At 39.4% G+C, this 27878-nt stretch overlaps 1 protein-coding gene across 1 annotated transcript in view; it reads left to right on the top strand.

Annotated features, from left to right (window-relative positions):
- Positions 1 to 706: 706 nt before the first annotated feature.
- Positions 707 to 27878, top strand: part of Rpt2 (26S proteasome regulatory subunit Rpt2) — a 65482-nt gene continuing 38310 nt past the window's right edge. Inside the window, exons 1-3 of the mRNA XM_071591228.1 lie at positions 707 to 798; positions 931 to 1081; positions 1187 to 1311. Of these exons, the coding sequence (XP_071447329.1) occupies positions 796 to 798; positions 931 to 1081; positions 1187 to 1311 (279 nt within the window). The 5' untranslated portion in view covers positions 707 to 795. The remainder of the gene's footprint in view (positions 799 to 930; positions 1082 to 1186; positions 1312 to 27878) is intronic.

Below are 27878 nucleotides of genomic sequence, written 5' to 3'. Positions count from 1 at the left end.
TTGAGCAGAAGCATTTCGCAGTGAGTTTCAAGAATGACAAACATATATCAGGGCCATGCATTTACAAAGGAGTTAACAATTCTCATAATCTCTCCAATAACATGAAGGTATATAAAAAAATAGAGGCCGTAGATTAAAGGAAATTTTTGAGGGAGTTGAATGCCTGCTGCTTGGTTTGCAAGCTTTTCCGACTTAGTTCCGATATTAAGATTGGCTTTACTTTCAATTGGATCAAAATAAGGTTGATTCACTTAAGTGACACCGTTTGAACAACGAATCAATCAAAACCTATGATGTCTCTCCGTATAGTTTTCAAGGCATACTTTCCTGGATTACTGGAGAGTCCGATTTGGCAGTTGTGCGGAGTTTTAAGATATGCATCTAAAATTCCTTTGAACATTTAAGTGATTGGACACAGGCTTACGAAGTCTGGTATCAACGTATTTACCCTGCAAATGAGATAACTCAAGGACTTACTTAAAAATACCATTTACTCTTTAGAGAATTTCGGGGAACATATCATAAATTAAATATAATTTAATAGAATCACCAATAAATTTATGCATTTAAAGTACGATTTCCCTTGTTGTGCATTGATCACATTCTGTCAATTCTCAATATAATTAACATTCTTATTTTCAACGTCACATTCGAATTTGATGCAACAGCCACAATGCGCACGTCTTTGGATTCGTTAGTCACATATCGGTAGTTAGTGCTGTTTCTTTCCCATAGGTTATGCTTTAGCAGTGATGACTAGAAGTTCGTGATTACAATTGTCATCAGCAAGGAATAATGGTAATAATTGTTATATTATTTGGGATATGTACTTAATTTGTTATTTTGCGCTTTTAAACGAATATAGCGCGTTAGTAGGTGTTAAGCACAGAAAATTATTCATTCACCTTGTTTAAATGAATCCGATTTAAGGGTCAAAATCAATCCTCCGGCGGAGGATCTGGTGGATCTAAGAAAGATGAAAAGGATAAGAAGAAGAAATATGAACCACCTATTCCTACTAGAGTTGGAAAAAAGAAAAGGCGGACGAAGGGACCAGATGCGGCAATGAAATTACCTCAAGGTACGATGAAATACCTTAACAAATAATGTAATGTCGACAGGAGCAAATGCTTTGTCACGTTGGTGTTGTTAAATTTTGTTATTAATATCATTGTTATTTCCCTAGTCACCCCACACACCAGATGCAGGTTAAAGCTACTGAAGCTGGAAAGGATAAAAGATTATTTATTAATGGAAGAAGAATTCATTAGGAATCAGGAGAGGCTTAAACCCCAAGAAGAGAAAAATGAGGTATTTATGGAATTATTTTCATTTGGTCACCACATTCACAATTTTTTTCAACATTCAAAAAATGACAAGTACAATTGGCTGTCAAAACTCAGTGTCTCCTTCCACGTATTGAGTATTTTGGACAGTCGTTTTAATCTCCATGTACTCGATATAGCCGCTTGGACGTATGGCAAGACGTTTTATGGCAGGAATGTTTTTTTTTCACAAATACGCAAGTATTTATTATAAAGGAAAATAATATTTTAAACGTTTAAGGCACTACATACATGCTTATGCCTATCTACATCACTCACTAAGTGTTCGAGTAGTTTTAAATGTTGGCATTTTTGAATAAAGAAAGTTGGAGTGGTTGCCTTTGGAGTCTTCCGATTATGTATCGTATGAGGGAAGAACGGTTACTTGCATGTGGTATGTAAATCGCTTATTTTATCCCAGTGCTCCAGTCAGTCATTACAATGTGGCATCGTTATATTATTCTTAGCGTTAAGTTGAACTTGAGTGCCCAGTACTCCTAAATTGTTAATAGTGAGTTTTGCCCATCATCTCCTTGCCATTAGGATCTCCCATCCTAACTCCTCTCTAATATATCTGCCAGGGTCACGTTTTTCTCATAAGAATTTTTAATAAGATCTATGAACATTTTGTGCAATTCCTCATAGTAACATTTTCTCCTGTTGAACCCAAATATTCGTACTCAACGCCTATTCCAAACATTACCTTACCAAAATAACACCTGTCCTACTTTTTCATTACATTTTCCTGCAATACATGTAATGAAACCTAGTTTCATCAAGGCTGAGGCACATGTTCTTCTGATGCATGCCCCCCCTGAAAAATTTCATTAAAGAATAACATGCAATTATTGCATTTGCAATGAGTGCTTGATTTGGTGATTTGCTTAATTTGAGCCCCAATATTCTATGCATTTTCTTATGCTTAATTATAACCACTGTTCTGTACACCCATCTGATATTTGATATATATCACTAGAGAGTAGCCAGCAATCTTCTGAGTTATTTATTTCTGTAAAAATTACTGTTGTGTGGAAATAAGGTTGCTGCTATTTTGGGAGCATAAGCTGCCTCTAATGTTCTCCACCAATCAGCAACTGCTTTTGTCTATAGCTAAAAAGGTATATCCAATACATGGGCCGCTTTCGCAATAATATCATTGTACAGGATGGCTGGCCATCCTTGAATAATTGAAAACTGGGAATGGGGAAAACATTTCCTTGAACAATCGGAAAAAATCTGGAATTTTGAAGAAATGGTGTTATCTTACTGGAAAATAGATAGTAGGCAGTAGGAGGAAAAAATTGGCAATTTTTTTTTGTTTTAATGTTTTTGACTGAGTATTGTAACATTTATTTTTTTAACTGGTGGCTTTCAACAAAATCTGCAAGGAGCTAATGAATTTTGCATCAAATCCGTGTACACGGAAGGAGTATTTGTGCATTTTATTGGGGTAACTGGGTGTTGCACTACTAAACAACCACCTATCTACCATTGCATTACAATTGAGTATCAATTGTTAGGTGTTTCTTTGAGTGAGAAAAGTTCATAAAGATGATAGGAATGATTTTTTTCACTCGAGCTTCATACTGATATATTTTCCTGCATTTTCAATTCAGTGTACAATATGTCACAATTATTAAAAAGTATGTCACACTTTGTCATCGATTGTTTTGCAGATAATCCTCAAGAAAATATCAATTCTTTGCAGGATGTAATCAAATCCACAATGGGCTTGGGTCTGAGGTTGTTTTTGTAGTTGTATTTCCTGAATTTTAACAATAAATAACTGAAATAGGTATCAGTACATGGTGAGCATTTATGTTGAGGCTTAAAAAAGTTCAAAACTAATGTAGGACTCAGTCTAAGAAACCAGATAGCTCTCTACCTTAAGGGATTTTTATTTAGGGGAGACATCATATTTTGGAAACTTAAATTCATCTTCTACCTATAAATATAAGCTACAGAGGAAAATTCTGAAATACTTGACCTTGTACATTCAAACAGTGTCTGTTGGAGTACGTAAGGGATACGAGGTAGTTAAAATGTTTGCAAAAAAAACCTAGAAGAAAGTATTTTTTTCCTTGAAAACTTGGAATTACAGAAACCATGTAATCGCTGACCACTCTGTATTATCTTATTTTGTTTTGCGGGGCCTTTTTGAAACATTTCTTGAAATCTAAAAATATAGTATACAACTGAGTTATCCCTTCCCTTAATTTCCAAATATGAGTACATAGACCCAATTATTTTTTTCATTATCTGCTTCCCAGACCCGTGCTGGCTCTTGCATCCTATGTTCATGTTGTCAAGGAATGACAGTATACAACTAGCAATGATTTGCTCTATGGTTTTGCCGGATAAATATGAAGCATTTTTCTGCAATTACTGTTATCCACCATGCCCCCTCCCTGCTTTGTCTATCAACTTATGATAAATGGTTTTTTAAGTATGGAGCAATGTCTTCCCCAAGTTCCCTCTATTCTAGTGGGAATTGCTTCCATTCCTGGGGATTTATTTGTTCCTCTACTTTGGAACCATCTTTCTATTCCTCCTTAAAACATAAAAGTTCTACAGGTGTGTGAGTGGTTTTGTTTTGTCTGCCAATAGGTTTTTCTGTAGACATTCTGAAAGAAATTTCAAGGTGTTGGCCTTAGGCTGCTGTTTTTAACAATTTTTGCCATTTTATCTTGCAATAATGTACAGTTGCACATTTCCCTGATAGATGATGAAAATAATTAAGAGTTATTTTGTGAATGTTTGTATAGCATTTTGTTTTCAAAGGTATGTTTGGGTTTGGTACATAATCGTTTTAAACTGTTGAATGATCACAATGTTTGTAAATGTTGTTTCTTTGAATCAACTTAGTTTACCTTTGCCCTTTGTGTTTCATAGTGTACATTCCAGCATGTAAATATGTGTCCGCCTTGTTATGTGGTAGTCTAGTTTGTAGTACTCTGCCCACTCGCCAGGGGGCCTGGGGTTGATTCCTGGGTGACACCTCTTGACATTCTTGGCTCTTCCCCCGAGATGGGTTTTTTCTGGGTACCGTATCTCATTGGGAAAGCACCGTCAGCAGAGGGAAAGGAATTAGATCCCCTGCTCTATAGAGTTGTAAATCACACCCTATTTTGGTTTGTGGTGAGCTCTAACCTTGCTGGTCAAGCCAAACATTAGGTTGGTTAATTTTATTGTTGTTGTATCTGCCTCTCATGCTATTTCGCTTCAAATAAATTTGAATGACTATTGCACTTAAAATTGGCCTGATGATGATGGTGTAAATATCATAGCTGTTAGAAAATTATTTGAATTCAATTAGGAAATATTCTAGGCGGCATATTCTGTGTGTATTATCTTTTATATTAGATTATGGTATTATGCATTGAAATGCTATGAACCAATATGTATTTTGAAGGTAATAATTGCCGTTGGTGATATCCTAGATTTTATTAGGGACATGGAGCACCTTTTTTATTCAAATTTCCAAAGGCTTCCACCCAACAGTAACATTCACAGATAGTACCTATAAGAAAATGCTTGAAATGATTTTTTCCATAGTATTTGTACTTCCATCATAAGCAAACCATGTGGAAGAAACCATTTCTTATCTAACAACAGAATGACTCACATTACCATTGGTCTAGGGATAATTCAACAACCTCTTCTCATTTAAGCAATCAATCTTAAAGGCGTGAGTGCAAGCTTCTTTGACAGCACTTAGGGTCCCATGATGGTGTCCTTTGAGGGAGGATTTCACTTTTGGGAATAGGAAATAGTCTGCTGGTGCGAAGGCAGGGCTGTAAGGGGGTTGGGGAATCATGCACACACTTAACTGATGATCTGAATTCAGCACCTCATGCACACATCTGGATAAAATTGTTACTGATACCTTTTCAACAAACCTTATATTAATTTAGAATTTTTTCCTCTTTATAATTAATCTTTTTTAGGTGCTAGTACATGGAATAATTAAAAACACAGAAACTGAAATCGGGATTAGAATTTAAATTTTTCTGCCTTAATTTGTGGACAGGTGATGGCAGGAATGAAACCATTTTATTTATATTTTTAACAGAATTTTAATGGGCTCTCTAATGTTATTAAATACTCATGAAAAAGTACAATAACTTCTATTTTCCTTTAGTCAGAATTTTCACCAACTAAAAACTGGTTATTAATAGATGGTTCACTTTCAAACTACATTCTTAGAAGTAATATCCAACATCCTTAGGAGGGTGTTCGAGGTTCTTTACCATTCCATATGTACCAAGATAATATGCCTTCAAAAACAAAAGTCGTCAAACTTTTTGCCAACACTGCCATTGTTTATAGAAAGTCAAATACTGTTCGTACCTTGAAATCTTTATCCAAAGATGTCAACTATTAGACGATACCGGTCCTTTGAAATAAAAATCTTTGAAATCTACTATGTTTTTCTCATTATGCCATGAAATAACTTCAATTGCTTTCTACTGTAGTAATAAATGGTTTAGTATATGGGGAAGAGAATTTATCTGTAAAAATGTTGGTGTGAACATGTAAACAAAAGCAAATGATCAGGCCAATGATGCTGTGTTTGGAGGTATCCAAATATGAATTCATACTGAGTGAAATACTTGGGTTTCACGATTATGCTAAATTCAACTTATGGAACACATACCTAGTACTAAGCCCAAAAATATGTGAAATTCACACTTAAGGGTGGGGGGGGGGGTCAGTTCCTTTCCCTGTGCCATCCATGGTTTCCCAGAAAGATCTGGTATTCCAAACATCACACAGCTTGGGTGGAGGGGCAGGTGCCCGGAGGCATGCCCGGGAATCAAACCCCCAAGCCCTGTGTTCAGTAGTCCAATGTTCTACCCTGTGGATTACCTTGTCCCCCATGTAGCTGATATGGATTGTGAAATCCTCTGACATGATATTTACATAAGTAATTAAATTAAAAATATAGGTAATCATGTATTGCTTTTCTGTTTTTACACTGATTATTCAAAGAAATAAGTTTTATTATTTTCCTCTCTTTATATTTCCGTTACCTATCTACTGAGTTTTTGTCCCAGAATTTCCTCAGTAACGGAAATATAAAGAGAGGAAAATAATAAAACTTATTTCTTTGAATAATCAGTGTAAAAACAGAAAAGCAATACATGATTACCTATATTTTTAATTTAATTACTTATGTAAATATCATGTCAGAGGATTTCACAATCCATATCAGCTACATGGGGGACAAGGTAATCCACAGGGTAGAACATTGGACTACTGAACACAGGGCTTGGGGGTTTGATTCCCGGGCATGCCTCCGGGCACCTGCCCCTCCACCCAAGCTGTGTGATGTTTGGAATACCAGATCTTTCTGGGAAACCATGGATGGCACAGGGAAAGGAACTGACCCCCACAATGCTGCTATGGCATTATGTGTGCTTCTCCCCCTCGTGAAACTCAACTGATTATCCCCCAAGTAATCATTTACCTTCCTCTCTATCCTCTTGTTGATGGTCGAAAGTACCACCATAGCTGAGTGTGAAATCAAACTTATTAATCTACAGTCCTTACGTACATGTGAGGTTGCCTCTCCCTTTTTTGCAGAGTTTGATGTTTGAATAAACAAGTAGAGAATTCTAGATATGAAGATTCAGATTCCAAATCAGTTGTTGTATTAGAAAATAGCGCCTTGTTTTTTTGTCGTGTTTGCTGTTTTTATGATGGTAATTAATGTAAAATTTGGATCCATTGTTAAGAAACAAAGTAGTGGTACTGAGTATTCAGTTGGTGAAATTTTCACTGGTATTAGCTGATGTAGCAATTATGGAATTTAATTTGTTGATCATGGTGGTTCTTTTGAAAAATTCTTTTCATTGTAGCTCTTTTAAATTTCTAATTATCACCAAAAAGTATCAAGCTATCCCAAAAAGTTAAGCCAATGATTATGTCTATCCATTGAGTTAAGTCTAATTATAGGAAATAATATTGGGGAAAATTTACTTAAAAATGCATATAAAATTCATTACATTTGCGAGATCAGAGTCTAGTGCCTTTGGATCTCTTCAAGATATACATGTAAGTACATTTTGTACTAGGTGCTCTTTTATGTTGCACATGAACTTCTCAAGTTTTATTTTTTCATTTTGTCAATAGTCAAATAATTAATTAATAAACATATAGTGGATGACTCAGTGGCAAGTTACTGTCGCGGCATCTCCCGCATTTTCTTGGTATTTACACAAATAATACTGTGAGTTATTTTGAATTAGAGTTCAAAAGTTACGTATGAGGTAAGGTAGGGTTTGAGCTATGTGAAATTTATCTTGGGTTTTAAAAAACCGTTTGGGGTTAAAAGGTACAATATTGTCCTCTTGCCAATGCCAATATTGCTCAATTGCCATCGTCAGCATTCCATTTCTTCTCAGTACGTACACGAGCCGGGAACAAATGAATATCTCATATATCCACTTGATCTGCCGTCTTCGAAAATCCCTCTAATTCTATTTCCATCCCATGCCCACAACTTTTTCGTTTTTTTCCATTTATAGTTTTTTCCCATTCTTTTCCATAACCACATCTCCAAAGATTTCCACTCAGCGCTTATTCTCTTGCCTCGTTTATATATGTTTCCCATTTTTCCATTAAATGTTTTGCCTAGATATATGGATTTACCTCTATAGAATTAAACAGTGTTTCATGTTCCAATTCCTTCTCCTAAGCATCAGCAGTATGAAAATCATTCGTTGTGAAAATTAACATTCTTATGTTTTGGATGTTATATTACACAAATGGAACAGCCATTCCACACAAAGGTGACCGGTTTTCCTCGTATTCCGGAATTCGAATAACCGTGGGAATTGGTGTGAAAAAACAAGAGACCGTCGCGTAAGCGTCAATTGACTAACTGCTGCCTTGGAGTATTAAAATTCAGTATATTTGACCTTGATATGATCCATTTCAAATACAATAATAATCCCGTTGAGTATTCGAGTGCTAAGTAGGTCGTTTAATAACTTCTTTGAAAATCTAAGAGATGGCGCTCATAGTATCGGAAAAGGTTCGCTTTCAGTAAGTCTCTTCTCGAATTTGACTACTGTTGAAGTTTCTGCTATATCCATCACGTGGTTTCATGTTCGTAGTCCGATTGAAGCAACAAACTTTTGTTGATTTATAGAAATGGAATAAATTTGATTAAACATCACTATTTAAAAGGCTTAACACCGTAAGAGATAAGAGCCGAGTTGGATGAATTTCTTGGCACATCTGCTCCTGTGTTCGCGACTGTTTACGATCGGATAAATGGAATTTAACGTAGCCGTGGATCCACAAATGATGAACATTGTTCTGGGGAAGTGACTTCCTTCAAGATGATTGACAAAATCCACGATATGGTTATAAGTCATCGATAAATCAACGTTTGCTATGTAGTCGAGGCGACAGGCTTATCACAAGGTACAATGTTTTCAATTTTGCATGAAAAGTTTTACTTGGAAAAAAATCTCGACAATATTGGATTGCTCTCTGTGGAGAATGAACATAATCGTGTGTGATTAAAAAATTACCCGAAATAAATTGTTTTTGTATTTTTTTCCAAGACTTATTTAACGACCAACGTACATTAAATCTTCGTCAAAATGGCGGAATTACAGCTCGTTGGCGGTCCTACGGGTCTTCGCATGCCTCGAGGTATCCAGATGTAACGGGCGGTTGTTTTCTTTAGGGACCGAAGAGTAATTGATTCGGGCGGACGCTAGTGATCGTGTCTTGGCGACTCCTTGGCTCCTCGTCGAATCTGCGTCAATGTTCCCACCGCGTAGTGTGACTGATCGGTCCGGTTTTTCCAGCTTGTCGTGTGTCCTCGACGTCTGCGGACGATTTTTGAAAAATCATGAAGGGGGAGATGCGACTTTTTTTATTAGTTATGGTCTGAACTTCATTTTTTCTCGCTAAATCTGTACTTCAGAATGAAATTTCTTTTAAATTCGTTCAGTTGCATGAATCGTCACGAATGTGTTCGCAATTTTCATGCGCATAGCGGAAGAAAGCTTTTTAATTGAAATTTTACCATGTGTCCAAGGTCCTGAAAATCCTAGGGAACCCAGTGAAATTGAACATTTTTTGTGTAAAAACATGGAGAAATGATATTTAAGCTGACATATTTGGGCTGCCTTAAAGCTTGATGAGTGGTCTATGGTTGTCATCGTGTAAATTATACAGTAATAGCAACTGGTGGGTTTAAGTGCATAAGGAATTGCACTTTTAATTATCACATTGTGATTTTTTAGGATTTGATGTGTGAATGTTGGTTTTGTAATTCTATTCAATTGTTCACATTGCGCCATATCAGTCGCCCGTACACATTACCGTGTTACAATTTCCCCTTCTTCCATAGAACTAGTCAACCTAGTTTTTACATCTCTTTAGTTTATATTTATTGTTACTCATTTTTTTACCACAAATTAACCCTTTCGTGAAAAACATTTTGGTTTACATGCTGGAATAAACAGTGCTCCTTGTACTTGAAATATTTTTTTTACTTTTCTTTTGAGAAAATTGAAATGTATTCATACCTCACCCTATTTTGCATTACAGATTGCTTGTTTTACTCGAAAATATGTCAATAATTGTGCAAGCTGTAGGCGGTTTACACTGTTAGGGTTGAAGGAACCAGACGAAAGGTAGTCTGTAGACTTCTTTCGTCTGTAGACAAGTGTTCAATCGTCAAGTAGACTTTTATTGCGATGGAACAGTAGTAAGTTCGGAGGTTAATAAACGAAGGGGACGAATTTATTTCGCTGAAATAAATTAAAACTCCATTAAGTCCTTAGGAGTCCACCCCTTTTTTGCTTCGCATTCATAAGGTAATAAGAGCTCATTTGACGTAATCAAAACCCGAAGCAATGGTGTGATCTGTGCTCTGAGCAGACATCAACTTGAATTAAGCGTCTGTGGTTCACTTAAATGGTAAAAGACTAGTTCCTTTCCCTTTTCCTGTTTACGGTTCAAGTTGGTATCTTCCGAGAAAATCGCAGGGTACAGCTGGGGGTGCTAAGAGGACTCACCCGGATTTGAACCTATAATCCGTTGACCAGTGCCTAAACGCCCTTATCTCCTGGATTGCTAAATCTCCCATAGCACTCGCTAATATGTTTCAACAATCACCGTTTAGTTGGCAAATTCAAAGAAACTGCGGTAGAAGCCGCGACAGCAATTTTTGACGGAGGTATCCACTTATGCATATTTTGATTCAATAATTTCAAAGTGTAAACATCATTCGCCTTAACTGGGATGCCTCGGTAGCTTAACCGGTCAAAACACTCAGCCGGACATCGATCAGGGCTCGAACCACGTTCAAGAAGAATGGTTTTTACACTTGTTGAAATTGTGGCACTGCATTTAGTTAATATTTATGTTTCCTCGAATCTGCATGGTTTTTAGAAAAAGTTTTGGGAAAATTATGGGAAAAATAGATTTATTTCAGTTATTGCTGCAATCCCTCAAAATTCTTTGAAGCACATCCGTTGAGCGTCGACACACTTTTTTCAGCGCCTTTTCCACGACTAGAAGGCTCCCTTGTAGGTTTATTCCGGAAGTTCCGTTAGGGTACGAGTGAAAGCTTCTTTGACGACACTTAGGATCCACATGGTGGTGTTCTCTGAGGGAGAATTTCATTTTTGGGAATAGTAAATAGTCTGCTGGTGCCAAGTCGGGACTGAAAGTGGGTTGGGGAATAGTCGCGATGTCGTTGCAGATGTTTTTGGCGAATAGACCGTCGACTCTTTTGGTCGGTCGTCAAGACTTTCGAAATGAGTTTAGCGCAGATCTTTCGCATCGCCCAATTTTAAGTGATAATGGTTAGTACTGTCATTTCATATCAATGCCAATACGATCTGCGATCATGCGCACACTTAACCGACGGTATGAAGCCAACATTTCATGCACACGTCTGGAAAAAATTGTTACCGATACTTTTTATGCAAACCTTGTGGAGGTTTGATTTTCTTCCGCTGGCGCGAGTTGATTTCCACCTTTGATACCTTCTTGTGAAGACTCAGCTATGCGTGCCCTATAAATAGAATGCATACATTAAAAAAATTATAATTCATGTTGAACGAATGATAATTTCTCCCTCCTTCAATTTCTCCAATTTTTTACGTGATTTCCTGCCTCATAACTCATGCTCATGAGACTTCATTAAACTAAACTAAAAACTTCGTGTCCAAGTGTCAAATAATCCTTTTAATATATCATAGCTCTCTGGTTCCCATCAATATTCTCCTCTTTGAAAAGCTGGAACTCTCCTAAATTCCTTCGTAGTATCGGAAATACCTTTGCTCGAGAAAATTTTCGTCTACGTTCTTAATCTTGCTCCGTCTTGGTTTAATGTAAATCATTTTTTAATGTTCTATTGGCTATATCTTATGACATTTGATGATTCATCAATTTTCACTCACGATATTACACCTATCAAAGGTAGATTTTGGACTGACTATTATATGCTATCATCGTATCACGAGAATTATCTTTTGTATGCCCTAGGTTATTTCTTTTGTCATTTTTTTTCAACTTCTACATGCTTTAATGTTGTCTACAAACCTAATTTTATTCATCCCTCCACCCTGCTTATCAAACATAATCCTACCATGACCTTTAGCTACCTTTCAGTATTTCTTCAATTTCTTTCTTTTTCGGATATCCAACCCGGAGCTTTCTCTCGTTGCCCATCGATTTTAAAACATCAGCAGTTGTCTTCCTCTAGTGTCCAAAGCTATTCCCCGATTATTCGCGCCACCCACATGTGAAAGACCCGACTTACCGTTAGTAATTTTTCCCAATTCTTCTGTATTTTCGTTTTCTGTTAATTTATTGTAATCGTATTGCATATTAAACTTCCTTAGCCTTTACTTGGTAGAATGTTTCCTTAGTGCAGATAAATTGAAACGTAGCAATTTCACATTGAACTTTAAATCTAAACGACCATGGGTTGACCACTGTTTGGAATTAGCACCTGATGATTCCACTTAGGGTTGAAACCATTGTCGTTTAGATTTAAAGATTATTGTGGAATTGTCGTGTTTCAATTTATCTGTACGATAAGTCCATTACATCTTTTACCTTGTATCCCATACATTTAATAGGATGGCCTCTCGGAAATCACTTCATGAATCGATAAAAAATAATTTCGGGAAAAGGGGCGAGTAGGACCGATGTTTTGGAAAAGTCACGAGTTTCTTTTGCAGTTCGGGGGTTCTCTACGAGAACGATGTTCCTTTCAGTCGTTGTATCAGTTCGTATTTGCTCTATTTTCGCGTGTGCTTCCCCTGACAACAACCAAAACCAAAGTTGGATTTATTTCAGCGATACCAGTGACACTCAAAGTGATGGAGAATGCTTCACACAAAAAAATACTTGATCAGATTCCCAACTATCGGGAGAAAAAACGAAAAAAAGAACGTTCGACATGTTCGTCGACGGATAAATCTGGAATTGGAATCTGTAAAATGTGTCTGCGCTGTTCAAGTAGTCGCGATAAATCAATGCGAAGCTCGATTTTGTTATTTTTTTATAATAACCTCGCTAGTCGAGTTTTTTTTTTCTCTCTCACCCTTCCTTAATTCAGGGAGTGTTTTGGCTCGCTCCAGGGCGGAGGATTTATTTCCATTTTGGGCTCGAAGGTCGTTTCAGTTGACGGAAATTACCATGGGTGCGCGTGTGTTCAACCTCTTGTTTCCTCCCCAACCCTCAAAGCGTCCCATCCTCCCGAGGACCGCTTCGCCCTTGGTCAGCGGTCGTCGGAGGTGTGGGCGGTGGCCTTGCGACGGGACCGGCCCACTCGTCCAAGGACGCCCAGAGGATGCGCCCTCCCGTCCATGCCCCATCACCACCGGAGGGGTTGGTTGGATGGATGCGCCGGCTCCGGCCCTCCCCTCACTCCCACCGTGTAACAAACAACACGACCTCCGCTCCGGAGAGACTTCGACGCCTGGCCCGGAATCGACGGGTCGGCCCTTATGGTCTTTTTGCAGGATATCCTATTTCAATTACTGAAACCAGTACTGGATCCAGGATTCTTAAAATGTCATCGGGAGATACATTCGATAAATAAGTTGCATTCTATGTTCATTCCTGGAAAGATAACCGAGTGGAATAACTCATCAGTCACTATAATCGATTACATTTTAAGCTTCTAGTTACGGGTAGCTTACAGTTATATTTTAAAAGCGAGCTGAGGTAACGTGAGATGAGTTTGTTACCCTGTTTATCCACGTAAATTTAACATTGTAACTGTGGTTATCATATTGAAGTGCGAATTGTCAGACACTATGCATCCCGATAAATAAAGATACATCTACATAATACACCGTAAGCCGTCGGTAGGACGTGTGGCAGGGAGTGTGGTAGGTCCCCAGCCATTCTACATATATTCCATCTATTTCCTCTTGCACCTGGCACCCCGCGATCCACCAAAAACCGCGTAGAAAGGGGGCGACCGAACACCAATCATGCAACATGCCTACATACTACCTTGATCAAAAAGTTCCCGGAATAACCACCGTGTGGCGCTCCCATCGTTCCGATTTGAGTTCTGTTTTTTTTGTTAAATTGGTACATCTGTTGTTGATATTCCCTTTAAATCTTAGTGTCATAACTTGACATTTGCAAAAGTTACGGTCGGTTTTCGGTATGTCCATTAGTGCTTCCTGCGATTTTTCCATTACTTCCTCTCGGCTGCTAAAACGCGTTCCCCGTAATGGTTTTTTAACTCGATTGAACAGAAAGAAGTCACAGGGAGCCAAATCAGGTGAATTCGGTGGCTGTTGGATGGTATTTGTTGCATTTTTCGTCAAAAAATTACGAATAATGATAGCACTGTGCGACGGTGCGTTATCATGGTGCAAAATCCACGAGTTTTCTGCCCACATTTCTGGTCTCTTTCGGCGAATTGCTTCACGCAAACGTCTCATAACGCCCAAATAATACTCTTTGTTTACTGTCTGGCCTTCTGGCAAAAATTCATGATGCACTACACCGTTGTAATCCATGAAAACCGTCAGCATTGCCTTCTTTTTTGACTGAAAACGACGTGGTTTTTTTGGTCTCGGCTCATTTGGTGAACGCCATTCACTTGCCTGATGTCTGGATTGCGTGTCGTACTCATAAACCCACGTCTCGTCTCCAGTAATGATCCTTTTGATGAATGTGGGATCGGATTCAGCCTCGCAAATCATGTCTTTTGCGACGTCAACACGGTCTCTTTTTTGCATGAAATTGAGGTCTTTTGGCACCAACTTTGCTGCTACACGACGGAAACCCAAATCATTAACCACAATGTCTTGGGCGGATCCATAGGCAATGTTCAAGTCCTCCGCTATTTCTCTGATGGTTAATTTGCGGTTATTGACCAACATTTCTTTTACTTTATCAATTTTTTCACCGACTTTCGATGTCGATGGTCTGCCACTGCGTTCATCATCTTCGATTGACTCACGACCACTTCTGAACCGCTCGTGCCACTGGTAAACGACCGTTTTTTTTAGAGAATCGTTGCCGAAACACTTTTCCAACATTTCCAACGTCCGTGCGCCACTAAATCCGTTTTTTACGCAAAATTTAATACAAGTTCGTTGTTGCAAATTTAAATCCATTTCTGAAATTGTAAAAAATCGCCAACACACACAGAGATAGATGTACTCTTGGCTACGTAACTTTTGCAAATGTCCAGTTATGACACTAAGATTTAAAGGGAATATCAACAACAGATGTACCAATTTAACAAAAAAAACAGAACTCAAATCGGAACGATGGGAGCGCCACACGGTGGTTATTCCGGGAACTTTTTGATCAAGGTAGTATATTACGAGTATTACATGGTTAGCAGCTATTCCTATGCCTACACAAAGAGGACAGGAAAATACGTTGAAAGAAATTAGACATTTATTACCAGTTAGTGTTCTACGCATTCCGAACAGACCATTCATAATTACAATAGACTTTTTATAAATTCACCTACATCCCACCTGGCACAAGGGCGCACGGCGGGGAGCGATAAGACGCCAGACTTAGAGATTGTTTTGTGAGACTTTAATCTTGTGTACCCCTATTTTTGACAGCGTGTGCCTGTTATTTCCTTACGTGTTCCCCCTTTTATTGTTGTCCCGAACAGTGCGCGGGAAAAATGAATACTTCAATCTATCTGTTCGACAATCTACAGGTAACTTGTAACTCTCTAATTTTGTAGCAATTGTAGGCCTTGCGAATGTAATTAGGGGTCCTAATTATATCTCCAATGTCGGATGCAAAAACACACGCCTTATATCTTTAGTATAAGTTTAATCTAGCCGAGTATTGACATATCTAAAGGTTCCTGCCCCAGATTCCGTGCTAAATGTGTGACGCTTTCTGTCCTTGGGTACGAGTTTTTCACCAACCTAGCGGCCTTTCTCTGTACCGTATTCAATTCTTGTAATTAATGTTTTTTGAAATGGATCCCAAACGCTCGCCGCATACTCAATGCGAGGCCTTAATAAAGATAAATAGCACGTTTCCTTCACTTTTTCGTCGCTACACATTCCGAGTATACGTTTGACGAATGTCAGCTTTTGTTGCGCCGCTCCACAAATCCTGCGTCTTATGTTTTCCCCAAGAAAGGTCTGATGCAACGGCGACCCCTTAAGTATTTTACTTCATCCACGACGCTCAGCCGAACACTTCCGAGTGTGTCTGTTGGTAAAGTTTGGTTGTTTTTCTATTGTTTAGGAAATGCATGGCGGTACATTTCTTTGTATTTAATTCCAGCCCCCATTCTTCAGACCATTTTTTAATGTTGTTTGAGTCAGTTGTTAGTGATTCACGATCTGTATCATTCGCTATTTTCATGTAGGTTACAGTATCGTCGGCAAAGAGTCTTATGCTGCTTTTTATTTTACTGGTGATATCATCATTGTATATAAGAAATAGTAGTGGTACTATGACGCCACCCTGTGGGACGCTGGATGTTACTTTCACATAATTAGAGCTTGAGCCATCTATCACTACCCTTTGTTTGCAGTCAGTAAGGAAGTTCCGAATCCAATTTATTACTTTTTCGTTTATTCCATACCATTGCAACTTGTGAATCAATTTTGCGTTTTGGACCTTATCAAAGGCCTTCTTGAAATCCAAGAATATCGCATCTACTTGTTCGTTTCTTTCCCTCGGATGTAGAACGTCGCGTATAAGAAGTCCCAACTGCGTTTCACATGATCTCTCCTTTCTGAATCCTTGTTGTCTGTTGGATAATAGGTCGTAAGTGTCGAGCAATGTCTACTTCTACATCAATACCCTGCAAGCCACCAAAAAGGTGTGTGGCAGGGGGTGCAGCACCAGGAGGAAAGGGTAAGGGATGAGGGGGTTAGGGTTTTTCAAATGGAGGGGGAAAGGTGGGGGGAACCTGCAAAAAAAATATAAATTTAATCGTATAACCATGCGCAGTCGCTACCTTGTAGGTTAATACTTATTATGTCGAGCCGGCTCCTGGGGGATTTCGATTACAAGCATTCTGGTCTCTTATTGTTCTTGGAAAAAATGACCATTTAAACCTGTTCATTCTTGCAGTCAATCTCTCTTATCTTATATTCGTGATCCCTCCGCCTGTAATAAGTTGGGGTTCGTATTATGTTCTTGATGTCATCGGAAAAGGACCCATCTTTAAATGTTTTTAGTAAGTTTAATCTATATTGTAAACGCCGCTGTGTAAGGGAATCCCAGCCTAAATTTTCTAGCAAAGAAGTTACGCTACTGCGTTGGTCATAACAATTTTTGACAAATCTAGCCCCCCTCCGCTGAACTCGATCCAATTCCGAAATTAAATTTATCTCTTGAGGATATCACATGACGTTGCTGACAATAATGTGTTCCAAGACACAATAGGAGAGGGAGGTTAACGATATTGGTCGGTAATTACCGGGGTCTTGTTTATTTCCGCTTTTAAAAATAGATGTGATGTTGGCTATTTGCCGATCCAGCGAAACGACACCTTCTGAAATCGATTTGTTGAATATGTATTCAAAAAAAGGCGCAATTTCGGTCGCGAGTTCTTTCAGTACCCTTTCAGGAACATCCTCTGATCCGGGTGATTTATTACATATTATGTGTAGTTGTTGTTTCGTGATTCCTTCGCACGCAATTCTAATGTCTCTGCGATATGTGTGATGTTGCCTTCACTGGTTGTCTCTCTGTCATTAGTAATAATGATAATACATTTTATTTGTCCAGAGACCAAGTAGCTACAAATGTTACACTTGATATAAGACACGTCAGTGGAAAGCGACAAAATACATTTGTGGATACAAGACATATCAGGCATTATCAAGAAATTCGGCAATTGAATAAAACATTTTTAATTTTAAGAACCTCAGTAGATTGACTTTAAATACAGCCACACTTTTATGGGCCTTAATCTCAGCTGGGAGTTTATTATAAAGTTGAAGGCCAATAAAATTTGGGCCGGCACCTGCATTTTTTGTACGCACATATAAAACGTGCAGCTGCTCATTCTGCCTTGTAGAATATTTGTGGATATCACAATTTTTCACACACTCAGATAGATTTCTTTTTGTATGTACTACTACTTGAAAAATATAAATGCATGGCACTGGAAAAACATCCAAATTTTTAAACAGGGGACGGCAAGGGGCATTGTGTTTTGCAAAACTCATTAGCCGAATGGCTCTTTTTTGGACCCTGAAAATAGCCAAGGCTATTGAAGTAGCCAAGGCGGATGATGAACCCCAGTAAAGGATACTATAGGCTATGTGAGAATAAAATTCACCATAGTATAGTGCACAGAGATCAGCCACTGAAACTGTGGATCTAATGGACCTTATTAAAAAGCAGGCTGAGCTTAACTTACTGGTTAAAGTACTTATGTGTTCATCCCCAAGAAATTTGAGAATTGATGTGGAAACCCGAAAATTTGGTAATTAATTAGTGTACACGCTTCGAAAGAAATTATTTAAAAACATTCTCTTTTTGGATGCTGTCTGTACATATGTTACCATTGTTGCTTTTGAGGGACTCAGTGGCTCGACGTTTTCCCTGTAGTTCCCTAACGTAAATAATGCATGAATTCAAAAATAAAATTATCATTCGCTAGCATTTCACAGGTTACAGTAGATTTTGAAGAAGGCTGGTTTCGAAACTTCTGGATCGAATGTCGATAGTACTCGATCTCAAAAAGCAATTATAATTACCCCGAACATGATTTTGATTTTATAGGTCGAGATGAAGGACAACAGATTTTTTTCGGTGTCAGGGAATCCTAGTGATGATAAATTAAATACAAAAATTACTTAATGAAAACCATGGGTTGGTGACAATATCTAGTTTCCCGCAACATTTTCTGAACTCCCCCCCTCCCGCCTTAGAGATAGGCTTGGATGTCAGTCGATACGTTAGCAGGAATGGAGTATCTCTCCTAATTGATATTCTGAGTTTTCTGTTGGATTTTGTTGTTCCTTCATCGATATTCCGGTATATTAAAGTTCTACTCCCGTGGAATCATTCATTTGTTTTATCAATTTAGTGCACATTGTCCTATGTTTTTTCTTACTACTTCGATCATAACGCTGGCCTTCACTTTGGCACGTGTAGGCATCAGTTAATGGCCCACATTCGCTAAAAATATACTCTTAAAGAGGGATGGATGTGACACCATATGCGTCTGTTATACGTCTGATGCCTTTTCGGAAATTTCTCAACAGCTCAGAAATTCCAAATCTGGATCGACCGGAACAGGTTTGCGAAACGGTACTGAATAAGTGAGATTACTTATTACGTCCCGGTGCCGAACCCAACCCACTCTTTGATTCATTGGAATTTAATTCGTCATTGGTCCGTTTATAGCCGCATTACGCGTGGAATCCCATGCGTTGAAAGGACTCCGCGATTGACACTGAAATTATTTTTATATTTATCCACGTTACTTATTGTTTTAATTAACCCTTCGCAGTGAAAGGCCTTCCCTTTTTTGTGGATGGAACCCGAAAGAAGTCGTTCTCTATTTTTATCTTCGAGTCAAGAAGATTATATAGGGACATAAGACATGAGTTTTTGTTTTTGGGGCAAAATTACAAAATATTCGACTGATTCAAAAAATTTTAGAATTAAAGGGAAACTTAGTCCCTTCTTTCATCATGTGACTGGTAAAAACTAGCTTCTGTACTTGCTCGTGGGCGTGTTAGCTAGATAATGTGCCATTCGGCGTAATAAGAAAATGAAACCTCTGCTTCTCACCAATTGCGATTGTGTCTTATTCATAGGTAAGTAAGAAAGCCGCTTGCTTCATCCTTTCCGCTTTTTGCTAGCGTTTTTATTTTTGGGGTTTTTAAATGTTTCCGGCTGGAGTTCGTGTGAGTCGTTTCATTGGGTTTGTCCTCGTTGTCCATGGTGCCCTGATAAAGATGCCATTGTCAACGGTCAGTCTGGGAGATTGGCTCCCGGGTGACCTGTGGCAGCAGTAAGGTGGCTCGGGCCGTGGGATCTATTTTTGCAGTTATTCTAAATGTTTCTATGCAGAACTTCTGAAGTAGGTTTTATCGGCTGACCCGATTTAGGAAATGGGCTTCCCGAACTACGTTATGCGTAATTCTGCCTTCAATTGGGCGCTGTTAACTTGGCCTCTTTCTCTGCCACTCTCAGCGAGTAACGAAAAATCGCACATTTCGATAAGTAAATATATTCCAGAAGTTAATATACACTGATAATTGAATAACTCGATGTTAACTGACCATATTCATGTATCAACCGGACTTGTGTTTGTGGGTATTGCATTCCTTGGCAAAGAATTGACTTTTGACGTATTTCGTCGTCAGCTGCAAAATGGTGCCATATTTTACCGGAAAGTTTTGAAGAAAGTGAACTGGCCGACATATTGAAATAAAATAGTGTCGTGGTTAATATTTTTAATGGTATAATCACTATTTATCACAAAGAAACGAAATATCTCACGATTGGAGCCGATAACAAGTTTTATCATGGGCCAAATCAATATCATGCCGTCAAAAATTAAGATTCTTGCATTCTATCAATATCACTTATGGGGTTCCATATCTAAATGCAAAGGCGTGTTTTATAACTATTATATAATTTTATTTTTAACGTTCAGGAAGAAAATGAAAGTAGTTAATCAATACAAGTAGTCAGGCCACAGCCGAATTAATCCAACTCGCGACTACAGGAGGGAGGGGAAGAGTTTCCGATCTTCCTCTAATTTCGGGGATTGCTCTCTCACGGATGAATGCCGTCATCAGCTCGTCGACGCACTAGTGTTTTGCGGTCTGGCAGACAGTGATCGGGTGAAGGACACACCGGGGCAAGGAGCGTGGAGGGAGATGTCTTATGAGAAGGCCGACGGGACCTGCAAAGAGAAAAAGCAACATCCGATTGTTTGGTGAGGAAGTTATTTCTTTCTCCTGACGCGCAGTTGCAGTTTGCATTGTTTATACAATGGTGGTGACTCGATCTGGAAAATGTCGAGAATACTTCAGCTTCATCCAAAATTGTAGAAAAGTTGAACGATGTTTTTGAAAAAGTGTGGAATTAGATGTGATTTGGTATATACCGATGAGAACGACATTTAAAAGAGTATAAGCCACCCCTGTCCTAAACTGATGGTATAGTTTCGGACCGGCTTCAGGGATACCAATGGTACGCAGAGCGTTTAGGTTATAATATAGGTAGAAAAATAATTTAATCGGTTTTAAAAAACTGGGGAGGGTAAAAAATGCAAGGGAGTTTTCAGATATACTGAACCGCAAATTGTGTGTTAAACGTTACGGCTGCAGTTAAAATTCTCGGCTTTCCCGTTCTTACTTCGCTGTGTGGTTCCTCAAAATTTTTTCGGACCCTGAGAACCGGTTTCTCCCTGTGCTGGTGGATTCGAAGAATTGTGATTGTCAATGCAATGCCGAAGACTGATTTGACCAAGACAAGAGAGGAATTGGTTGGAAGAGAATAGGTTTTTTGGACCGAATAAAGGAAGGGAAGAAGTGTGAGAAATTGAAGCATGGTTTATTGTTGTGTTGGATGTCAGATCGGGTGTTGTTAGGAGGGTCGAAGAAATGTATTCTTATTCGATCTTTATCCATTCCAGACGTTACAATTTCGAATAATATAATAATAATTTAGCATCTTTTTAAGGGTGGATGTTTGTTGACGTATGTTAAATGTTCAACGAAAAATTATATTAATTTGGCGAGAGCGTAAAAATTCTAGGTAATTTTGGGCCTGGTCGCCTTGTTGGTAGTTTTAAAGATTTTTTAACGAATCTTTCTTAAACACGTGGACATATTCTTTGCCATTCAAGTGAACTATTGCTCACTGCGATGTAGTCACGGAGTTCCATAAATAATAGCCGGTAACTCCAAAGTCGCGTTATCTAGGTTAACACGAGCGACAAGGCAACTTCCTCTGCGTGGACCAAAATTTCATGTCAAAATCAGGGAAAATATGACGTGTTCGTCGGGAAATTTAGGAAACATTCCTGGAATGAGAAGCCATTAAATGAATGACCACCCTGTGCACTGATTTCTGGAGAAGGGCCGGAGGATCGTTCCTGATGAGGTTTGCGTGTTATGGGATGCAGTATCTGACAGCAGTACTGTCTACGATACTCGGTACTGCATATAATATAGGATTGACTTCTTTCAATTGTAATTCGAAATAACTGGGAACCAGTCTTAACCTACAACCAGACCTTTCAAGAGGAATTCAAATTGAGAACTTGTGGGTAAAATTTCAATAAGCCTGGCTTCATGCATAGGGATGTTTGTACGTTAGTAGTGACAAAGAAAAATGTGTCATTTCGTATTATTTAGCCATCGTTTAGAATGCGCGTCGAGTTTTTGGGACCACGGGTCAAGTAGTAATAAGAGTCAGAAGAAATGCCTCTAGTTGCATGTGAAAGTATTTGCCTGAAGATGCAGCGTTATTAGAGGATGTTGAGTGAAAACCCCCTCAAGACAATCAATTAGGATCTTTAAGGAAGGCTCACGAACTAACTTCTGAAACCTAAGCGGAAATAATAGCGGAAAACAAAGTGAAATATCGCCTTTGTTTAACCACCAACATAAATTATGTAATTTTTTAACCACACATATAAATATGTTCTATACTATAATGCAATTATGAAAAGAAAATACCGGTGAAAACTTAAATACGGATTTCTAAACTTGGTATTTGAAGGCCTGAGGATAAGCGTAGGACGTCTTTTGAGACGTGGGTCTGAGGAAGGACGTGAAAAGTCAAATGGGCGGAAATGTAAACCATCGAAGGCATCCCACGCATGGCGAAATTAAGGGTATACCCCATGCTACACGTCCGCGGAATTTCTGTAGATTTATATTTGTTGCGCGCCTAAAAGTTACTGCACCGCAGTCCGTTGTCGTGTCGACAGCCAATCAGCGTCGAGACACTTAAACAATGCGGGACCCTGCACCCGAACTATGATATTTTGAATTGGCCGTCTACATGAAGAGGGGCATTTTGCATTGAGGTCCCATGTCGGCAAGGGCCTGGGGCCTGTCGTAAATATTCCGGTTCTGTTGATGCTTTCGAGGGTGAGGGAGCGTGAGCGGTTAATTATGAGTCAGCCATGCAGGCTCGGGCTCAAGGTGAGCGTGTCGACGATACGCGAAGCACGAGTGCGTTTCGGAAATGTCTAACTCGAAGGGGGGGGGAGAGAGAGTGAGAGAGACTTTTTTCCCCCCATGGAGGTGTTTTTGTGGTTATTTTTAAGAATGGACGGTAATGGTCTCCGACAGTCGAAGCAGAGCATAAAATTCCCGAATAAGATTTAAGGGAAGACACGCTGGAACGAATGAGGTGAATTTTAAGTAGTATACTAATCAGAATAGGAATGACGGAGAGGTCCTACTATCTTAAGAAACAAGTACTAACGGCAAATATTACAATCACTGACTTAAGAAAACTCGATTCATTAAATCTTATCTATTGAGTCTCCTTTTCTACGGATTAGAAATGTGGACGACTGGACTATTAGTGGATAAATGAGGATTGGAGGCGATGGAAATGTGATGTTACCGATGTATGCTCAACATAAAATTGATAGATGGAGAAACAAATGAAGAAGTACTTCGAGGAGCGGGTGGTGGTGGGTGATTCGTTTGGAGGACTCTTATCAGAAGAAGAAGAAAACTGAATGGACTCATCCTCAGTCGTGATAGCTTATTAAACGTCAATTATAGGTATATCTGCTGAGAAATGCCCAGGATGAGCCAGAAGATCGTAATGGAAAATGTCGGTGCTCGTAGTAATGAGAGAATGAAGAGATTGGCACGGAACGGAGAGCTGCTACTAATCCTCGGATTAATAACCCGCAATGGCGATTGGTGTTAGAGGTTCGGACTTACGACCCGCGGATTATTAAGGTAGACTAGTGATTGGCATCCTCTCGGAATACCTTATTGTTCTTGAAAAACCTTGAATGTGCCAACGAAAGGCGAACAAAAATGAAAGCTAAGTAAATTGAGGAACTGAATAAGGAGCCAGATTTCCCTCTCTCCCATCATCAGTCAGCATGCACCTCAGAGATGCGCTGAGAGGAGCACAAGGGATTGGTTTCAGAAATTGTTTCTTTTCGCTGAGATTACGTTTCCAGAGGGGAATTGAAAAGGCAAGCAGATATCCTTGAGCGCAATGGATGAAACATTTCAAGGTTGTGTATTTAGATATTATATTGGTATACGTATGGGAGAAGTTTGATGCAGGTATTGCGCTACGTTGATGTGGAAAGTTAGAATGAGCGTAATATTTTCATAGATCAACAAAACATACACGATTGAAAAAATTGCAAAAGATGGTTGAAGCATAAAAAATCCATCGTGTGGAAGAAAAAACTGGCGTGATCGAGGTAGACGCGGTTATGTGGGAGGAAGAGTGTCGTGATGACATTCCTTCGGGGTGTGGTCCTAGATGCATTAGAAAACAACAGTACAGTAGAATAAGAAGGTCGGTATGGTGCGCTGGCTAACGTACTATTTTCCCACCGAGAGGACCCGGGATTGTATCCTAGAGACGGCATATATTTGTCAGTGGTATCCCGATTCTCACTTTAGGTGCTTTGTGGAGGGCACTTTGAGCGAGTACGCCGTCCGTCGAATGGGACGTTAAACTGTGGACCCCCGGACGCCTTTCTTTTGAGAGTAGGCTGATGTCGTCGCCGGGTTTCTATCCTCTCTTCCTCCTTTCCCATCCATCCCTATGGCGCACATGACCTCAGCTGTCGGTCGCCTCCCCTAAATCTACTACTGCTAGTATAGAAGAATAGGTTGTGCTCTAAAGGTCAAATGGGCGGATTGGTAAAAGGCACCGTACGTGTTGGAAATGGCGTGATGTATTGACCATGGATAATGTACCTGTATAGGTAGAGGAGTATTTTGGTCAGTGACAAACTTAAGTCGCGGGAGCGCGGTGAAATTGCCCGAAGGCCTATGCGATACTGAATGTACAACCACGAGTGGAATAGGGGAGATAAAGAGGCAATAGGGAGGAAGGTCTTAGGACTTCAAGAGCTCTACGCAGAAGTAAAGAGACCGGCGATGTCTGGAGAAAGGATGGGGATTGCGGGCGAGTCGATGGAAGGGAAGAGACAGTGACACCTAACCGACCATCTGATTGGAATTTCATCGCGGTCCGCGGGAGACCAAAATACGAGATAGATAGGAGATAAGAATCGATAAGAAGGTGTAACTTGAGGGGAAAGACTGTGTTAGGAGTAATGGAGGCCCTCAACGAGATGAATGCAACGCACACACAGGCTCAGGGATCGAGAGGAGTACTCGACGGAAGAGTCGTTCAGCCATAATTGAATTAGCATTAAATTGCTTCGCTACGGTCTGCCGATCCTTGGATCGAAACATTAGCGAATGAGTGAGATGATTTTCCTTGGCATTAGACCGTATCTCCGTACCGTTCACTTCCTACACCGACGGTCCCTTTTTGTTTGGTTTTGCGACTTAGAAATAAAGAGACCTTCGAGGATGATGCCTTAGTTTTATAGCATGATGTTCAGGATCTATTAGTTGAATACCTCTTGAGGATGTTTGACGTGTGCTTTTCTCCGAATTAGGGGAAATATTTATTTTTCGTCTCTTCTCTCCGTGTTCTCGTGGGCAGAATGGATCCAGTAATCACTACTTTGTGTCAGTATCTTATGGACCGAGGCAGGCATGGAATGGGCGCCAAGTGGCACTGTGGCGGGAAATTTGAACGCTTGTTTTGCTAGAGGTTAAACTTGGAAGCAGATTCGTTGTACGTACAGGAGAACAGATTCCGAAAAGAAGCGATAACCCTTTAAAAATTGGTCCAGCATGATTGGATTAATTTTTATTATACGTAACGAGTCCTTCAAAGGGAAATTTTTGGTTCTTTCCTGGCGCGTGTTCCTGAGTAAGTGTTCCCTGGTCTTCCACCGAATCAGGTTCCGTATTTCTGTTGACTATAATATTAAATATGCTCGTAAATTTGTTTTGTCAGTGTTATGTTGCTTATAAACTAAAGTATTGGCAGGAAAAACCCAGGAGTAGATCCTGGGAATCTCATCCCTTACGGAAATGAAATCTTCCCCGATCTTGTGATGGATAATTACCGTGCAAGTCTCTCGAAAAAAAATCACGGCCCGTCTCAGTCATTTGTCTTTCCTTATTCCCACGTCTTCCTCTCCGTCATGAAGTTGCCAAGAACAACTCCTCAATTTGAATTCACACTAAATTTCTTGATGTCTAAACGTTATTTTTTAATGAATTCCGGAAAATATAAGGGGAATTTGTCGATTTAAAAGAAAAACCAAGGTTCGATACTCAAATCGGGAATATGGTATGGTGATGGGGTATTCCCTGTGAGAACTGTGTTCCTTTTAAATTCGAGATCAGTGTGTGTTGTAACTCAGTAGGTCATCGCTTGCTCAAGCCCTTACTTAGACACATGGCTCCATGTCGGTATCCTTTGAGGAAGGATTTCACTTTTGGAAATAGGTAATTGTCTGCTGGTGCCAAGGGACTGTTAGGTGGTTGGGGAATCATCGCGATGACGCTGCGGAAGGTCCTTGCAAGTAGACACTCGACTCTTTTGATCGCCGTCCGTTATTTGCATGGCCAAATTTTCAGTGATAATACCGTGCACTTTCATTTTATCAATGTCAATGTACGATCTGCGATCATGCACACACTTAACCGACGGTATGAATCCGGCACTTCACGCACACGTCTGGGAAATATTGTTACCGATATTGTGACTCAATAAAAGGAAAATCCACACGCGGGTGCGCAGTGCAATGAATGAACACACCATCTGCGCATTCCCGTTTTGGGTGTGTACTCCATTTTGTGGGTTGTAACCGACAGTGTGAATTCAGGACTTAACGCACACGTCAGGAAAAAATTGTTACCCATACCTTTTATGCAAACCTTGTATTCTTGGGCCAATTTCGTAGTTAACAATAGCACGTGAAGTGAAATAAGACGTAGTCAGACGAGTCGTTCTATTATTGGCGTTTAGAGTGGAAGAATAATACTCAAGAGGTAGAATCGATGAGTGGAAGAAATTATAGTGACTGCGTGACGCGCAATTAGGCGTTAGTTATTGGCTATAATAACGTAATCGTGAATCATTTGACGACGGACTTGTAATAAATAAGGTTGTCAAAATGCCCATCCATTTCATGTTGCTCCTTCTCTGCCTCCGCTAACTTCCAATTTCGCGAGTCTACTAAACCTCGCCGTAAAGGGCGAGAGAGTTAAATGGTAACTCTGCAATAATTTCAATCCATATTCTATGCATCGTAATCGCAAGGCAATCAAACATGTCATTAAACTGTGACTTTTCATTTGAACTGTAATTTTAATTTTATTTTTTATGTAGTACCTTCAGTAATCACCGCCTCCAACAAATGTCTTAATCACATATCATCTAGGCATCAAAATTGCCGATTTAGTTGTTTAAAAAAAATCTAGATCCGCGTAACAAAGAAACGAACTGGGCCTTCTGATTATTACGAAAAGTTCCTGCATTTATCAACGGCTCCAATAACGATCAAAATCACGTATCATATACGCGTCAACTAACATACGTGGAAGAACAAAATTAATACTTCATTATTTCCCTTAAGGTTTTGCGAGGGAGCAGATTCATTTTACCTGTAGCAGAGCAGATTCCAAAGAGAAGGGATAATTCTTTTAATATAGTCCCAGCAAGACAAAATACTACTAATAGTATATATTTTTATGTCATGAAACACGCCGAGCAAAGCGAAATTTTCCAATGAGTGATCTGTTGCTTTCCCGGCCCACAATCTTAAGTCCGCCAACGGGTCATGTTCCGTATTCATGCCGACTTTTGCGCCTTAGACACAAGCTTCGAAGTCTGCCAAAACATTTGCAGTAATGGAATATCTCTCCCAATAGATATTCCAAGTTTTCTGTGGGATCTCTTAGTTCTACCCATGGATATCCCGGTCCGTAAACGTCCCACTCCGGAGGAGTCGTCAGTTGTCCCGTTCCAATTCAGTGCTGTAAG

This window comes from Hetaerina americana, unplaced genomic scaffold (assembly GCF_022747635.1).
Source record: "Hetaerina americana unplaced genomic scaffold, ioHetAmer1.1.p SCAF_44, whole genome shotgun sequence".
Taxonomy (NCBI): Eukaryota; Metazoa; Arthropoda; class Insecta; order Odonata; family Calopterygidae; genus Hetaerina; species Hetaerina americana.
This window is presented reverse-complemented; position numbering and strand designations above follow the sequence as displayed.